The sequence below is a fragment of the Anas platyrhynchos genome, chromosome 3 (genome assembly GCF_047663525.1).
Source record: "Anas platyrhynchos isolate ZD024472 breed Pekin duck chromosome 3, IASCAAS_PekinDuck_T2T, whole genome shotgun sequence".
Classification (NCBI taxonomy): domain Eukaryota; kingdom Metazoa; phylum Chordata; class Aves; order Anseriformes; family Anatidae; genus Anas; species Anas platyrhynchos.
Window position 1 is genome coordinate 54383273 of NC_092589.1, and position 19148 is coordinate 54402420.

At 36.3% G+C, this 19148-nt stretch overlaps 1 protein-coding gene across 2 annotated transcripts in view; it reads right to left on the reverse strand.

The window, feature by feature from the left end:
* Positions 1–19148, reverse strand: part of SYNE1 (spectrin repeat containing nuclear envelope protein 1) — a 308749-nt gene that overhangs the window by 52976 nt on the left and 236625 nt on the right. For both annotated transcript variants that reach the window (XM_038177603.2, XM_038177600.2), the window contains 11 exons: positions 17077–17273; positions 15923–16055; positions 14674–14856; positions 13573–13722; positions 12334–12510; positions 9470–9625; positions 6182–6337; positions 5190–5360; positions 3915–4048; positions 2146–2350; positions 766–948 (listed from right to left, as the gene is read on the reverse strand). In XM_038177603.2, the coding sequence (XP_038033531.2) occupies positions 766–948; positions 2146–2350; positions 3915–4048; positions 5190–5360; positions 6182–6337; positions 9470–9625; positions 12334–12510; positions 13573–13722; positions 14674–14856; positions 15923–16055; positions 17077–17273 (1845 nt within the window). The remainder of the gene's footprint in view (positions 1–765; positions 949–2145; positions 2351–3914; positions 4049–5189; positions 5361–6181; positions 6338–9469; positions 9626–12333; positions 12511–13572; positions 13723–14673; positions 14857–15922; positions 16056–17076; positions 17274–19148) is intronic.

Consider the following 19148-nt stretch of genomic DNA (forward strand, 5'->3'; position numbering starts at 1 on the left):
TTCTTGACTTAAAATACACAGCCTGCTCTAACTTCCTTATATAAAATACTCCTCTGTTTATTGTGCTCTGTCAATAAAAAGAACCACCAGTTTCTGTTGCAATTTCAAATGAAAAAAAAATCTCTCCTTACATTAATGAGCACATTCTTGATGACACTAGATTTCTTAGACAACTCCACTTGTCACCCAAACAGAAGCCACTGCCTTGTTGCTTTCTCATCCACGCACTTCCATGCCCTATGAAACACATTCTGACACTCTTTTTCTACTCTTTAGTCCCTAGTGATACATGCATCAATTAGCAAAATGTGACATACAAGCTTTGACACAAATAGTAGGTGTCAGTATGGTCACTGACATTATTAGGAACTGTTAAAATCCATGATACACAATTGTTTGGAATCTTCTCTCCTTTGTTTTACCACTAAAGAACAAGCTGGGAAGAGAGGTTGTCACTGGGGAAGCAGTAGCTGTGGATATAGTCATTAGCATTATTGCTGTCTGCACAAATGTTGCCCTTGGCATTCCAGATGGAAACATTCCCCTGTGAGGTTTGCACATTCTCTTCCAGAAAGTGGAACTTCTTACAAGGTCTCTATACTGTACTTGAACTTTTTTTTTTTTTTCCTTTGGCTTTCAGGGAAGATTGGGAAATGCAGATGAACAGGTAGCACCATCTTCTTTACCCAGGTATTTTTGGCTAATTGCGTTTTCAAGTACAACAAGGTGATTGGATGCAGGAACTGAAAACACTCTTTGCAATACCTGAAGTACTGTTTGCTGCTTGCGGAGAATTTGTTCTAGGGTTGACAGATTCTGGTTCAGAGACAGTTGATCAGACTGTATAGCTGCTGCTGCTGAAGCCTCCACCTGGCTTTTTAGCTCCTCTCCCAGTTCTTGAAGAACAATCAGTGAATCCTGTGTTGTCTTTAAATCAACGAGTAGATCCTGTGGCAACACATTGAATAAAGATAGGAATAGTTAATCTGACACTCAGTTGATGCCATCCTCCCTGGTATGTAGAGAAATGAAATCAGTAAGGACCACTACTACATGAAGAATTTATATTTACTACTGTATTTCAATGCCAAAGTGCCCACTGTCTCTTTGCATAAAAAGGAAATGATATGCAGAATAAAACATATCTTGAATTACTTATGTTCAGAGGAACAGAAAGAAGTGAACACTCAGCTGCCATTGAGTAAACTGCTGTTACTGATGAGGCAACACTTGTTGAAAAAAACACTTTCGATTTAGTGACATGCTGCTCCTAAGCAGTGGCAACTCTACCTGTGGGTTGCCACAAGGCAACATGATCCCTAGATCTCCTTTTTTTATTTTTAATTTTAATTTTTATTTTTTCTTCTTGTTATGAATTACCAGGATGGATTAAAAACTAACTTTTGCAAATTGCGTAATGCAATTATCTGACTGAAATATTTGAGTTGCCTGTCCAGCAGACTATGGCAGCAAATGCTCAGAATGCTCATTAATGTGTTAATTTTTTGCCTTGCAATTGTTTTTCTTACCCTAAGACAACTGCCATTTCAATTTTCTTATCAAGGACACTTAACATTAACTTGAACTCAAACACACCAAAACATAACCACATAACAGGAGACAAAAAATCCTGCTTCTCTGGGACACAGTATCAAAAATAGAGGAATCTCAAGGTTCCAGAGTCAACACTGTTCCTCCATGTGGAAGGATAAAGCCACCAAGAACACACACACAGTCTTTTTTCATTCAGAAAAAGTGACCAGCCTTGACATCTGGAAATATAGACAAAGGATCCTGTTTCTTTCTACTATAAGGAGCTCAATGGATTTGGCAGAGATTCTTGCCTAGCAAGAAATACTTTGATAAGCAAGGACTGAATCAAACAATAGAATTTATCCACCTTCTCCAGAGAGATTACTTCAGATAAAAGCAATATAACACAGCAACAAATAATAGAGGGATCATATAAGTCCAAGATAATCATGAGATTTGGGTAGCAGACATGAAGCTGTCTCTCCTGCACATGAGAGATGCTTCAATAAAAAGAAAATTTCCAATACACCAAATATGTAGTTTAGTAATGTAGAGCCTGTTGAGATTTTTAGCTCACAGCTGTTGTATAGTGCAAAGATTAAGTGAACATACATTGCAGTCCTGAATCCAAGCAGTTACTTCATCATCAGCAATATCTTTACTGGTTGCAGTCTTCAACAGTTCATTGATTTGATCTTCTCGTTTACGGACTGTTGAAGAGCATTGTTGGTAACAGTCCTTGTATCTCTGCCACAGCTGAAGGAGACCCTTACTGGAACGCAGCCGCTCTGCAATCTCCTGAAGAAGGTTGTTCCACCTGGTAAAGAGATTGGATGAATGATCAAACCTTGGTAGCTCAAAAGAACTACACCTGCCCCTCTTCCTCACTGTTGTATCCATTGTCTCTGCCCTTCTTCCTCAGTGCTGTTTCCTGTGGTCTTCTGTCTTTTAAGAAATTTTATAATAATAATCAAGATTCAGACATTAGGAGAAAAAAAAGGAATCCAAGAAATATGTTGACAGGATGTTCTGACCTGTGACACCAGGTTTGATCTGTACTGCATCTTGGATGCTGCATATTAATATTTTAGGTCAAAGCTGGAGTACACTTTTTGAAGTGAACCTACTGCAATTCCCACTTAGCACACCTTGGTTCACCACACAGCAGACATAACTGGCCAAGAACTGCCAGCCTCAAATTTAATCAAGGGCCTGAAAGGCCCAGAACAGGTGTATATATGAAACCATTTCTTCTGCTGCAGTTTCCTCCCAAAATCTCACAGAATCTTTAAATTCATAAAGCCTCGTAAAATTAAAATACTTCCAGGTTTATTAAAGCTCTAATAGGTTCATTATCCAATTAAATGTCTAATTCCTCTTTGAATTCTTAGCTTTAGTGGCACCCAAAACCAGCTGCTTTCTGAAATGTACTGTGTTTATCAAATTTTCTCATTATTTCCTTATCAAAGAAAAATCACAGCATTTTCAATTGTTACTATATGATAAAATTATCTCATAAAGTGAAAACCTTGTCAGTCATCACTGAGACTTAAATCATACAGTATCTTATCATAGAATGGCTTAGGTTGGAAGGGGCCTTAAAGTTCATCCAGTTCCAACCCTCCTGCCATGGGCAGGGATACCTTCCACTAGACCAGGTTGCTCAAAGCCCCATCCAACCTGGCCTTGAACACTTCCAGGGATGGGGCATCCACAGCTTCTCTGGGGAAAAGGTCTTCTCCCCATGTTTCCAGTTTCCAGTACAGGACGAACCAAAATGAGTTTGGCATGATTGCGTTTTCAAAAACAGACAAACAAACAAACAAACATACAACCCCTCAAAACCAAATACAACAGTATTTCTACCACAGCAGTTTTTGATCTTGGATCAATCAAATCCTTCTGTAGCTTCTCTGAATAAACCTTCAGACTTCTATGGCCTGGATTCAATGTTGGGGAAGTCGTTTGCCAAGCTACTGGCAAAACCTTAGATCTTAGATAGAAAAGTCTATCATGCTCTTTCTACAGCTAGAAATTGCAAGCTGAGTACTGGAGAAACTAAGACATGCACAGCAATTTTCAGACAGAATTCTTGCATTTTAAGTGCAGTATTATTTTCCAGGACAAGAATTGTCATGGTTGCAAATTTCCCTGCAGACATGCATGGAGCAAAGCTGCTGACACTAATGATCCAAATCTCTTGCTGGAGAAAACATTTATTTTATTATTACTAGTAAAATAACACACTTCTGCTCCAGCAAAAGGAATAAAATAAAAGAATACATAAAATATAATAAAAATAAAAATGATGGAAAATCGAGTCCACAGTTAAATGCAAATCTACCACTGAAAGTACAGTTCAACATAAACACACTTTCTACCTCATATTCACTTCCTTCAAAGTGGTGGTAAGTGTTTCAGTCACTGGTGGGTGACATTGTTTTAACAATTGATTGGTCACTGAGCCAAATTTCTGTAAACTATTTTCTTGCTTTTCTAGTTCATCCTGTAGGCTCTGAAATAGAAGAAAAAATAATGATACACAAACTATTATAACTGTATGATGTAGAAACATTTCAAAATGGTATGTATCGATTGCAGTAAATGGGTTATGAAAGCAAAACTAGATTTCATGTGTATTGAATCTAACTAGGAAGTTTTTTAATATAAAGACTATTGCTAGATACACTTGATTCAATATCCAGGTGTAGCAAAAAGTATGTTTTTAACCAAAATTTTCCAAATATGTAAAAATTTTGTAAAAGAAATTATCCTAAGCAAATACTTCTGTACTGACAGAATAAGTGCATGGAACTCCCTCAGAAATAACACATTAACTGCTGTAAGATATTAAATTTAATGACTTTTTCCTGTTCAGACTTAGATGAAAAAGTAACAGCATAAAAAAGCTTTATTCTAAAAAGAAGGTTCTTTTTCACTTAACAGACTGAAGTATTGCTATCAGGTAAAATGTTCCTTTTTTTAAAAAAAAAAAAGTATATATATATTTAACTATATTATTGCAGTTTGAACAGTTCAGCAAATCTCAACCTGATTAATCAATATACACAAAATAAGTAAAAAAGGGCTTTTTAAAAACAAATAACAACAAACAACAACAACAACAACAACAAAAAAACACAACTTATCCTTCTACTGACTCCTCCTGTCTGATATGTAGAAAATGAAAACATGGAAGAGTACCTGTAAAGTGTATATACGTTCTTTAAATCTTGATTTGGAAAGTGAGGATTATGCTTAAGGCATTTGGCTGTATATGTCTGGACATGCAATCACACAGAGTATTTACTTTTAAGGAAATTGCTTTTTTTTTATGTAAACTAGATCCACAGATATAATTTTATAAATGCTGTCTCAGTGTGTAGAACATTAACAGGTCAAAATGTAAGCAACAACACAAAAAATCTACAAATGAAACAATTTTACCATTTTAGTTAGTTAGTTAGTTAAACGAAAAATGTAATGGCTACTTGATAAAGTGCCCTCTCAACGTCATAAGATTTTAATGTGCCGATACACCTGTAGTTTCATTCATTATCAGCTAAAATGTACATGTATTGCATCCATGCAATAAGGACAACATTTATCCTGAAATCCATCCTCAGTGTGGCAAGAGGCATGGTATTCCTTTTCACCTGAAGGTTATCAACTTGGACTTTCACAGCTTCCAAAGAACCAGTAAGGAGATAGAAACGGGACAGAGAATATCTGGCTTCCATCAGGTAACTGTTCAGTTCTTCATAAGCCACTTTGTAAATGCTCCACTGATCAAGAACAGATTGCAACAATATCTTTAGTTGGCTGACCTAGGAGGAGGGAAGGAGGAAAAAAAAAAAAAAAAAAGGTAAATGAAAAACATGCAAGGGGGTTGCTTTTGTTTAAATTATTTCCTTCCTTTTGATCTCAGATTCTACTTGTTCTTCATGCAGAACTTTAAACTTGTTGGAGAAAGAAGAGAACATTTTGCCCTACCATCAGCTAGGCTTACACTGGGTACAGCAGAAAGGTCTGTTTGATTCCATAAAGCCACAGAAGACCAGTATGGAAGGGACTGGAAAGATATTGAGTACATTCTTTGAATGTACTCAATATCTTTGAGTACATTTGAACCATACAAGGTTCAAATATCTTTGAACCTTGCTTTGAAGAAGGTTCAAAAGCAATTTCTTGACTCCTTAAGACAGGCAATCGGCCTCTCAAATCCAAGAGAGGCTAGTGCTACAGGAGAGGCTAGTTCTAACACACTGCATTCTTCCTGAGAATATGGACTAATGCTACCAAGGTTCAGATTTCAGGGGATGACAATTGAAACTGATCTCTTCCTCAGTTTGCGTGACCCATATGCTTAAAAAGGTAGTTACTTATGGATCGTTCGGTACTTTTCTACTACGTATCAGCATACAAAAAGCTTGAATTTTAAGAATGTAAAACAGATTCTGTGATTCTGTGATCCTTAAAATAGTAAATTTTATGTACACACTAGCTTGAAGATGGATGAAAACAGAGACACAATTCAGAATCTCTTCCCATACAACACAGAATAAATCCACTAGCCGCAAACTGCTAATTCTTCTGCTGCATGTTCCAATTCCTGGAACTATGGTTTGCCCTTTGATAATTGTTTTACCATGTGATCCAAGTTGGCCCAGGCATGGTTGATTTCTTTCAGTGTATTCATAACAGTAGAAGAGACTTCTTCCTTCTTGTTCTGTATCAAAGACAGGCCACTTTGTTCTATGTTTTCTACTTCTTTTTCTTTTGTTCTTATTGATTCTTCTAATTCCTTAAAATAAAAATAAGACACCTGAGTATTTTTGTTTGTTTAATGGATAATGACTTGAGTCAGTAAAGATACACATAAGCTCCCCAGTTTGTACAATGTTAAAAATAGGAAAGGCAAACTTGTGCACTTTGTCTTTTTATTCTCAAGAGGATTATAACTCATCAACAATTTTCTTGAATATTTTATCTTCCCTTTAAATCACAGTTGCATATCTTTAATTTAAATAGAAGTATGTCATCTACATTAAAACTCTGTTGTAACCAGCTGCTCTCATGGAAGAGTACAAAATTAATTAAAAATAGGCTAGCAGTTTGAATACATGGGAAAATTGTTGTGTTGTCTTAGTTTGTCCCAGCACACAGAGGGCTTTTTAATTAGCCCAAAGTTGGCTCAAGCCCCTGGAAAAACTGAATTTTGCCACCCAAAGGAAAGGACAAAATGATTTCCTAGGGAAAGATGTCAATTTGCTGTGCCTCCCAAAGTGGAATCTTTATTCTTTTGCCAGATCCCAGCAAAGCCCCTTGCCTGAGGACATCAAGTCTTCCCCTTTTCTAGATGACAAGCTCACTGGACTCCAGCCAATGATAACAAGCAACAGACTGTAGGAATTTTTTTTATTGCCTCCACAAGGTTATACGTTGTTGGGAAGTATTATTATGATTGAGTGGGTGGCATTCGTGCCCATGGCAGGGTGGTTGGAAGTAGATGGTCTTTAAGTTCCCTTCCAACTTGAGCTATTTGATAATTCTATAATTAACAAGCTCTATAACATTTTGCTCTACTCAGCATTCCCCCACACTAACCCAAGAAAATAGAAAGAAAACGAATGATTGGCTTGAAAACAGGTGAAGAAAATGGGGTTGAGTATTTAGGCACAGAGGTTGTAACGGCTTGATAATGGCTTGTTTTGCTGCTGGAAGTAAGTGCTTACTGTATTGTCAAGAGAACCCTAGACTGGTCATGGAAATGAAGATTCAAAGTTCTCCAATGCCAAAGTTCTTTCAGTTTGTCCATATTCTGCAGGTTACTCCTTATTGAGAGAGATGCAAATCATATATGTGAGAGCATTTTTGCTGCACTGTTTATTTTTCTCTTCTTCATTATTTCAAAATTTTATTTATAACTTTTTAATTTTTATTTTCATTTTTTAACATCTGACACTGAACCAAACACTTCTAAGTTGCAAATATCAACTTTGACTTTCTGACAAGGGGATTTTAACACTAAGAATAATTTAAGTTTGAAGAAGGTTGCTTCAAAATTCAGAATGCAAAATTGGAAGAAGCTTCAACCACCAATAATAGCAAATATTTCCGGCTCTATTTCTTTTTCATCATGTTAACCTGAAGACAAAGTTAAAGATGCATTAATCTTTCTGAACCATGATTAAAAAAAAAAAAAAAAAAAAAAAAAAAAAAGGTTGCCTTCATTTCTTAATATGACACTAGGTAGCAACTAACATTGGTTAATAAATAAGCTGCAGCTTTTGTACTAGTTGAACCGGATACTTGGGAGTGTCTGATATGGTTATTTCTTAAACAATTTGTTTCTGTGCTGATCAAAGTCTTGCCATTTTTAACTTATTCCCCAAGCATATTTGCTAACTTCCCTGACCAAAAGAAACCAAAAAGGTGATAAATCAGATTCAGCTTTGAACTCTAGCCAAGCACAGCTTGCCAATTATGTCAGTCTACGCTAAATTACACTTGGTATGGGCTTATTGTGCTGAAATCATCAAGACACTTTATCTGAAACTAGTCATTGGATACAGTTTGAAAACCTGAATTAAGGAAAAGAAGAAAAGGAAGAAAAAGAGAAAAAAGGCTTCTAACATATCTGACCTAACTGCTTATTTGCCATTACAGAATCAATGCACTGGTGAATTTACACTAAATTCTATTATGCACTTCATTTTTTATTTTAGATTTCCATTTGTGAAGACTTAAAAGCTGGATCATACTTATCCTATTCATTAAATGCATGGGTGAAAAACAGCCACACTAAAATAAACATGCTTCCCTACTCCTTTTCTAAGAATACTAAAAAAATACTAATTAATACTAAATAAGGATAATAATTATAAAAATAATAATAATTTATAATTATTATAAAATAATAATAATAATTACAAACACTAAAGAATACTAAGATTGTGGACATGCAGTTGTCATGTCTGAGTTTAATTACACATTTGATCTGTTGTGAAATTTATTATTTGGTCTCTGGTAGAACAAAACAATTTTGAGCAAAAATATTCTGATGCTTGATAGCATTCAGAAAACTAGAAATTCAGAAAAACTTTTTCCTAGACATGTATAAACTTGAACCCTAGTCTGATAGCTCCAGAAGCAAGCTTCCAACTACTTAAATGTGCACACTATTCCTAGTCAGATGCTCAGTGTCAGCTGTAATTCCCTATGCTGTGTAGTCTTTGTATAAATTTTGCATGAAATTATGACCTGCTGTGCATTATGTATAACTGAGCTTTGTCTCATTCAATCTTTGCCCATTCTAATCAAGATTATTCTTCATTCTTTTGAAGGTGAAAAGAGTCCAGCACTGTTGGCTTTGCTGGATAGTTGAATATTCGAATAAATATGATTCCTAGCACTTTTTAAAAAGGGAAATAAACCTCCTTGCATTCTATCATCTTTCTTTTAGTAATTCTGAGGAAATGAGAATGTCAGGGGAAAAAGAATGGAAGGAAAGGGGGGGCAGAGAAAAAGTAGTGATGAGTTTTTTTTAAAACAAACAAACAAACAAACAAACAATATATTTCTGAATAGTCAAGCATGGTGTTCATGACATCACGTTCCAAATAACTAGCCAAACAGGAATGGCAACCTATTCCGTTGATGGCCTTCATAGTCCAGTAAGCCTGGCATAGCTGGAAATGTCCTTGCCTTTATACTGAATGCAAAAAGAATATTGACTTTGCCTTTAAACCTCGTGGGGTATTACCATTCCTTCTTCCTTTCTTTAGTACTTGCACATTAGGAATAAAATCTTTCTCACTGAAGTACAGAGAAGCTTGGTCACTGACTTCCCTGGTATGCAGATATCTCATGGCTTTATTTGGTTTTGTTTCTAACTGCTGGAAAGAGAATATTGCTATTTAGAAAGAGACATTACCTGACAATCTTTCAAAGCGTTCTGTACTGAAGCCTGGTCTCCAATTCTCTGTTGCTTTTTCAGCTTCTTGTCTTGGGTTTCAAACCAAGATTTTAGGTACTGCACATTATTTTCATATTCTGTCCAAGATTCCTGCAGACTTTCCAACAGCTGGATCTGCAAAGAAATATGAGTGTATACTTCCTCATACAATTACCTCTAATGTTGTGTCAATTAAATAAATCAGTGAAAAACAATGCTGACCAGTGCCTTTCTCAGAATTCAGTAATGTTTTCTGAATTTAAACACAGTATATGTATTCAAATTGAAATATGCCTGTTATTTGTAAAGGAGTACATTAAAAATAAAATAAAATTCTGTTTAATTGAGGAATTATTCTGCGCAGATAAATTGTTCAAACATGATGACACATTGAAAAGAGCTAACACTTTAGCAGGAATTTTTTATGAAATGGCATTATTTTCAGACATAAAGGACCTCAAGACTTCCCAAATAAAATTAAGTATCTAAACATGCATTTTATATTTCTTGCTTATTATTCTGATAAAGCAGATGAATATTTATATTAACTCCTTTGTCAATTGACAGCTTTGAAATCACTTAGATTTTTCTGAAATGGGTGTTATTCACTGGAGAATGAGATAGTTTTTCTTTGAAAGGAAATATATGAGTTAAAAAAAAAACAAAGCAGAATTTGAAAATGGCAGTGTTGACATAAAAGGCATTCACAGTACTTATTAAGTACATATTAAGACAAGCTTCACTCTAGGGAACGAGTCAACATAATTAGGTGTAATCTGAATTAGAACTGTTTAAGGATGTGATTGTCAATTGACCACAGTGACAAGACAGCTGCGAGCAAAGTGAGGAAAGCAAATAGCAGACTAAAGATCCCTAGGAGCTTGGGATAGCAGACTTTGGTTTGTTCAAGGAATCATGATCCCATGGGAGGCTGTAGAGAAGGGCAAAGGAGAAACTGGATGTTCTTCAAGGACAACTTCCTCAAGTCACAAAAATGACCCAACCCAGGCTACAAGGAAACAGGATGGCATAGTTTAGAATTTTGGGTTGAAGTGAGAACTTCTTACAGAGCTAAAAAGGAAAAAGAAGTATGCATGGAAAGTGGGTTACGAAAACTGGACATACATGTAAAAGCATTGCTTGGCTGTGTAGGGCTGTTGTTAGGAAAGCAAAATTTTGGCTGGAGCTAACTAGTGAGGGACAGAACCCTTCTTGCTAATCTTTGCAAGTACATCAGCAACTAATGGGAAACCACAGAATAATCTGAGGCACACCGTGTCTTCTGTGCTCTGATCCTACTGCCAACATCTCATGCCTCCCAGGTCTTCTGGCAGACTCTGTACTAGCCATGGTAGAAGAAAAAAGAATTAGGAGATACTTATGTAAGGTTGACATGTAAAAGTCCACAGAATAAGACAGGCTGCATCCAGGGGTGCCAATGTCATTGCAAGGTAGCTATCACTTTGAAAGGGCAGTTGGAAGAGGTTTCTGGTGACTGGAAAAAAGGCTATATTGCAAATCCTGTCAGAAATGTGGAAATGTCCACATGCATGAAGAATAAGAAGTAATAAGTACTGCCTTACTAAGGGTAAACTGTGCCTAAACTAACTGATCAACTGCTACGATTATATAATGGACAAATGGAGAGTAGTGGATGCTGTTTGACTTGGCTTTAGCAATGTTTTTGATATGGATGCTATATCATCCTTATAGCAAAACTTAGGACAGATAGTTTCAATGGGAGGTATAAAAGTGAATGAACACTTTTGGAGTCATCAGCCTTAAAGGTCAATGGTAAACACTTCAACGTCCATCTGGCAGTCATTTACAAGATGCATCATCATGGCCATTTCTAGGGTTGATATTGTTTTATATGTTAGAAGTTGATATTGTTTTATCTGTTACTTCTTCTCACTCATAAAACATATGCTTATATGTTTATATGTTTTATGAGTTAGAAGAAGTGTTTGATATGCTGGAGAGTAGGGTTGCCATTCATAGAAACGTAAATAAGGTGGAGGAATGGATTTGGGAATCCTCATGAAAATCAGCGAAGACAAACGTAAAGTCCTGCACCTGGGACAAAGTAACATGCAACAGTGTAGGCTGGCAGTAGGCTAGCAGTAAGCTGGATAGAACGCAACTTTGTTGAAAAGGGCATAGGGGCTATGATGGGCAATAACTTGAATGCAATCAATAGATCAGCAGTATGGACTTGTACTAATGAAGGCCAACTACATCCTCTGATAGATTATTGAAAGTGTGCCTCGCAAGTAAAAACAAGAGATTATTTCCCTCTCCTTGACTCTTGTGATCCATTTTGGGCCCTTTCTATAGACAAACTGGTGAACAGGCACTAAGGTTGTTAGGGAGCTGAAGCACGTGACATACTAGGAGAGGTTTTCTTCATTCAGCCTGAGAAAAGAAGGTTAAGAAAGCATCTCTTTGTGCTCTTCCAGTCCTTATGTGGGTGCTCCTTTAGACAAGATGGAGGCAAAATCTATTTGGAGGTGCACAGTGAAAAGAGAAGAGACAACAATCACAAGCTGCAACAATAGAAATTCTGTTTGGGCATAAGGCAAAAACCTGTTCTTCACAGGAATAGGGGACAGTAGTTAAATATAAGAACAGGCTCCTCAGAGAGGCTGTAGAATCTCCATCCTTGTAGATTTTCAGAACTCAGCTAAGCAAGTCCCTGTGCAATCTCATCTAATGGTAAAGTGAGCTCTGTTTGAGCAGGAGGTTGGACTAGATGACCTGCAGAGACTTCTAGTCATTACTATCTGACATTTGCATGTATTTTGACAGTTTATTTCAGAGCAGCTGTAGGTTTTTCTCTTTACCTTTTCCATTACCAGGCCTTGCAGGATCTGCCAACGTCTATTCATTGCTCCGAGTTGTTCTGCAAAATCAGTTTTGTCGCTACGTTTACTTTCAACATCCTGGCTGCTAATCTGTAGCACAGATTGGTTCACAAAATCTACCGTCAACTGTTTGCAATTTAAATCTATCTTGAAACCCTAGTAAAAAAAAGAAGGGAATAAAAAAAATGTATCATCATTTCTTAACTTGCTCCAGAATAGAGGAGGAAAACGTTCACAGATTACAACTCTACCACAATTTTCCTAAAGTTTTTCTAGCATTGGAACAACAATTAGAAACATTGATATTTGTTTTCTAAATATTGAGAACAAAGACTTCAATACATTGTCTTTGGAATAAAGAATCTGTTTTCTCTGAAGTAAATGATTAAAATATAACAGTAAACATATTGGTCTCAAGCATATGATATAAGAAAAACTGTCTGTTTAAAAATTTTATTCACTTTATTTAGTATAAAACTTTTTTACTACACCAAGAGGTAATACAGAAGATATTACAAACAGAGAAGAAGAATAACCAAGAACTGCTTTTTTCAGGAGACTCATGAAGACTAAAGGTGAAGTTTCTGCCTTTCATGTAACATGTACAAATATCTGGAAGGTATCATAATAAATATTCTTCAGAAGGATAAAACTGATATGACACTGAAAATAGAGTCTTCGGGTGCGTATCTACTACAGGAGTACTACCAATCTGGTTAAAGATCTGAGATTGTTCTTTATCTATTCTCCTCAATAGTTATCTCAAGATACAGCATCTTTCATTTTCACTTCAGATACTGATTAAAATGATCTTGATCTGTAAAGCACTGAACACCTTTCATTCAAGAACAGGCTATGCTTTGAGGAGACGGAGATACCATGCAAAAAATTCATGAAAGCACATATACAAAGTGCTTTGTGGTTTTGGATGAAAGTCAGATCTAATAACATTTCATCATGTGAATATTGCTTTGGATTAACTGGAAATTAAGGTAAGTACATTAAAAATTACATTCCTGCCATAAACAGCAGAGTAAAAGTATTTTTTGCTTCTTTTCCACTGTATCAAATATTACCCAGTTTTATCTAGTGTACAACTCTAACCACTCCACAGTGTAAATACTTTTTTATCTACTTAAGTCAATTATACTTTACATATGTATATATATTTATTGGAGATAATTAGAAAAGAAAATCCATAACATTTCCATGATATACCTTGTACTTTTGGACATAATCCTGAACGGCCTTCTGTCCTACTACATTTTTTATATTCTCTTCATCTTGCTGAATAACATTTTCCATCAGGGAAATCCAGCTCATAACTTCAGTGATGGCATGGCGAGAAGGAATTCTGTCCATCTGTAGCTTTAGAAATAACAGACAATGTCGTGAAGAAAATGAATAAGAACCCCTTGCTTTGCATTACCATAGTATACGTTCCTTTACCTGCTCTTATTATCATGTACATCCCTAAAACATTATTGAAGTTCATAAAACAATGAAGTAAAAGAAATTACAGCTTTTAATATGAAACACATTGTGTAACTTCATACATCTTAATAAGAAAACATTCTATTAAAGGTTTATTATTTCTATTCTTCATTGTGCAAAGAAACTGGACAAACCCAAAGATTCCATTTTGGCTTCCATAAAGCTCTGCATTCTCACTCCGTAATTCTGTACTGGGTTTATGTAGCTCAACTTTAAGCTATACTTTCTCAGTCCTTGTAAATAGCTAGTGAGTAGGCCATTCGAAAATAATTTTCTACTACTCTTCTTTTGGATGTGATTTCTAAATGGCCTTATTTTGAAAAGTACCTGATTTTTTCTTAAAAGACTTCTTTCTTAAAAAACATTTGATACACTGGTGTAACTGGCTTAAATACAGTTACTTGGAAATGTACTCTAAGACTTTTGTTTAGGTAGATGTATATATTTTGCATTACAAGATGGTTCAGAAAACTACTAAATTAAATTATTTTGACAAATATAATAAGTCTAGTAAACATCTTATACTCTTCATCTATGGCGGCTATGTTTTTCTTTTTTTTTTTTTTATTTTTAATCTTATCTACTTGTTCTTTAAAATGTAACCTGTGTAACTCATAAAGTCTGAAAGTAGCACTTATTGGTGCTAGACACTATGAGTAGACAGGATTTAGACAAGAGTGTAAGCTTCCCACACTAAAATGAATGTAATGTTCCTATCTTGCTCACATGGATAGGCAGGAAGGGAGCAACCATGTCTCAGAGAAAGTGCCAACTGTATGGTTTGAATTTTTTGGAATATTAAAAGCCATCGCTGTGCTTCCTTACTTGGTGCAATTTCTCTTGTACTGCTGGGATTTGTGTGAGCAACTCTGTCCACTGACTGTCAATTTGGGATAATCCTGCACGCAATGCTGCTGTATCCACCTTCTTCAGTCTGAGGAGCTGGTTCCCAGTACTGAGGACAGAAGATTTCTGTGATGATTTAGCATCCACTTCTTTTGAAAACTCCTGTAAACAGAATCATTTTTTTGTGGAGATAAGCAGTTTACTGTACTTAAATCTTTACCTCAGAAAGCTAAGAATACCCTCATTTCTCTTCAAAAACACGTTTTCTATTAGTGTTTACCAGATATACTTCAAATCAAGTGAAAATATAAACTGTTTTTAATCATAAAAATAATACAGTTCTGAATTGCACCTGGGGTGCAATAACCCCAAGAACTACAGGCAGGGAGATGAGTGGTTGGTAAGCTGCCAGGCGGAGAATGACCTGGGAGTATTGGTGGATAGTCACCTGAATATGAGCCAGCAGTGTGCTCAGGTGGCCAAGAAGGCCAACAGCATCCTGGCTTGCATAAGAAGCAGTGTGGCCAGCAGGGCTAGGGAAGTGATCGTCCCCCTGTACTCGGCTCTGGTGAGGCCACTCCTCGAGTACTGTGTTCAGTTTTGGGCCCCTCGCTACAAGAAGGACATGGAGGTGCTTGAAAGAGTCCAGAGAAAGGTGACGAAGATGGTGAGGGGTCTGGAGAACAAGTCCTGTGAGGAGCGGCTGAGGGAGCTGGGTTTGTTCAGCCTGGAGAAAAGGAAGCTCAGGGGCGACCTTATCACTCTCTATAAGTACATTAAAGGAGGCCGTAGCGAGGTGGGGGCTGGTCTATTCTCCCACGTGCCTGGTGACAGGACGAGGGGGAATGGGCTAAAGTTGCACCAGGGGTGTTTTAGGTTGGATATTAGGAAGAAATTATTTTCTGAGAGGGTTGTGAGGCATTAGAATGGGCTGCCCAGGGAAGTGGTGTCTCCATCCCTGGGTGTCTTTAAAAGACGTTTAGATGTAGAGCTTAGCGATATGGTTTAGTGGAGGACTTGTTAGTGTTAGGTCAGAGGTTGGACTCAATGATCTTTAGGTCTCTTTCAACTTAGACCATTCTGTGATTTTGTAATGTGCAAACACACCATCTCATCTACAGAAATATTTTTTTTTTTTTGCATGCTCTACTTAATGACCATTTCATTGCTACACAGTTTAGTCGTAATTTGAGAAAAAAAAAATGTCCTAGACCCGTGACTGACTTACTAGAAAGGAATTCAGGTGGTCTCGGACAGTTTCAAGTTCCTGAGGAACTGTCAGAGACTGTTGGCTCCAGAACTCAAGTCGCTCCTTTGCAGATTGTAACCAATGTGTCAGTTCAATAGATTCACTCTGATACCTGTAAAAATATTTACAGAAAACTTAAACAGTCATTGTCACTTCTTGCATCCAGTGGAGTAGTCTCTCTTCCACGTGTTAAGAGAAAGATATGATAAGATATGATTGTAAAGAAATATTTTTTCTTTCCTTTATCAACTTTCAGAAAAGCATGATTTAATTTTTAAGAAAGGTTGCTCTTATTTTAGTTATCATATCTACAATTCTTAATGGTGACTCCTTTTTGCCTTTTAGAAAAAACAATCTCCTAACAGACTGGTAACTAGGTTACTAACCTTTTGGGGGAAGCTCTAATAGCACCATTCCACACCACACAAACTCAAACAATCACATTTTTTTCTTTTTCCATTAGAAGTCTCAATCTTCCAAAAACTTTAGCACGAGTCATCTTATATCAGAAATGTACTGCTTTTGTCAGAAACTATCTTCATATCATTCCATATGCTAAGCAACTAATCAAATGTCAGAATGACAGTGCTTCCATATAAACTTTATATAAAAATCCTCTTATGTGTCTCTCTTGAAAGGCTAGTGAGCCAACAGTCAGGGACATTATGAATAATAGAGAAAGTTTCTATATCACTTAGAGAATTCATTTCAAAAGAGGCGCATGAACACTGCTAAAAGCTCCCTTCCCTATATGCAATGGCACAGAAACACAAGTACCCAGCAGCGGCAATATCTCTACCAGAACATCGTGAGTATACTCATACTGTCTAGCAAAGCACACACCCCTTTTCAGCACTATATATATAGAGAGGACTTATAATTTTGTTATCTTATCAAGATAGCTTTCTGACTTCTCACCAACTGTTATTTGGTGCATGATTTATTGTAAATGAGAGAGTATGAGAGCATTTGCATAGAACTAAAGTAGGATATGGTAGACTAGTTAAACCATCACATACATTTTAAAGAACTTTCTTTTAAGTATGGAATTTAATAGTTCTGGGTTCAGAATGCCTTTGACTTCAACAAGCGCAATTGAAGATAGATTATAACATTCACTATATCAGCATCACCTGGTCCAGTGCTTCAGTATTGTCTCCAGCCTGTGAAGCTCCTTGTTAACCTTGCTGGTGTTACTTAGCCAGCGGTCTCCTAGTTGGTTCAGCTGGCTTTCGAGATCCGAGCAACTAACAGAAAAAAGGAGCCTTTTCCCATCATCTAGGACCTGGTCTAATTTAGGTTGGTATTCAGTCAGATTAGATCTCAGATGCTGGAATGACAGAAGAGAGACAGTTAGATAGGTCTGCAGGTCTCCACTACCAAGCTTTTTCAATATTCCATTTTCTTTTATTGCATTTTGTAGCATATCCAATGTCATTACTGCAAATCTCGTTTTTTCCCCTCCGTAACAGTTCTAGAATGCCTGAGATTCAACATGCAGGTAATCTACTCACAATCTGAATGTGCTGTTAACAAGTCCCCTCACTTTAGTATGTCTATTAACATCTCCCTCTGATTAATTTCTCCTTGGTGTGGATATTTTACAATAGAAAAGTACAAATTCAAAGGAATCTTAGAGGAGCAACATCACTTCTAAGAGAAATTGATTAAAAAGTCATAACTTAATCTTCCATCTGCTCAGAGTTCTAATATACCGAAATTTAAAGATGCCCAAGATGCTAATGCAGATACCATACTTCAATGTCTATCTTCAGTTATCAAACCACAAAATCTTTACTACGAAAGAGAAGCTCTACCCACCTATCCAAATACTAGAGCACAACAACTGTTAATGCTCTGACCCTGAATCCAACTGGGAGGAGAGGCAGATTTTATAGAAATGGTGACTTCTGGATGGGTAAAGAATTTGTATATGTGGCAAACAAACCTGCCAAATTCTGCTATCATCACATAAGTAGTACAAATTTTCAAAAAGTATCTGCATATCTGACTAGGCAATATGTACATGTATTCTGACTTTTCAGTTATGCTAAAACAGTCTGAAGATAAAATGTACAAAGCTATCAATGTTATGGTGAGTACATAAGCTTTCTATTGCTCTTCCTATTTTCTCTTTCACGTAAATAAAGCTTTGATAGATTAATATTTTTTTTATATTTTTATATGTCTACAGATGTATTTACATATAATATACATAACATAACATAAATGTGTAAATTCTAGAGAGTAACATAAAATTTCCAAGACAGCCATAAATTACATATGATTAATTTTAAATCTAAAAATGGCCACAGAGAGAGGAAAGAAAAAATGTTATTAAAAGTTATGCTATATCAGAATCTGAAAATCTGGATTTGAATAACACAATTTATTAAACTGATAAGGGAGACAAAAGAGAAAAACATAAACAATGCCTAGTATTAAACAAAACCAAAACACAATGGGTAATAACCCCCTCCTACCATTACAAAAGCATAAAGCTGTCTGGTAAAAGAACATATAGTAAACTCAGAATAGGAAAGAATGTAAAGTAAATTTGAAAGAAAAACGTAGCAGACATTTTTCTGAAAACAAAACACCACAAACACAACTGAAGTATCTTGTGTATTACAAGACAAAGACAAAACACTAGACCAGAATTTTCATTTTGAGAACAGACTGAAAAAACAGGATGTGGCAAAAATCTATATTTAAACTACTGGTTCTTATTGCAGGTGAGAAAGAGGAAGACAACTTGGGGAACTTTAGGCTGTTCAGCCTCATCTTGCTCCCTGGAAAGATCATGGAGTACATCTTGGAATCCATTTCCAAGCACAAAAAAGAGAAAAAGTAATCAAGAGTACTCAGCATGGATTCGCTAACTTAACTGCCTTCTATGATAAAATTACTCTCTCTGTGGATGAGACAGACTTCAGTATGGCCTTTGATAATGTCTCTTTACAACACTCTCCTCTGGTAGCTAAGAGGGGGTTGGAGAAATGGACAGTTATATGGGTTACATTGCTGGTCTTACAGAGTAATGATCAAAGGCTTGATGTCTGTCTCAGAGACAGTAATGAAAAAGTACTCCAAGTACTGTTGATGATGGAGCCCAAATAACTTCAACATCTTAGTTAATGGCATGGATGATGACATGGAGCATTCCTCAGTAAATTCATGGATGACACTAATATATGTGGAGTGG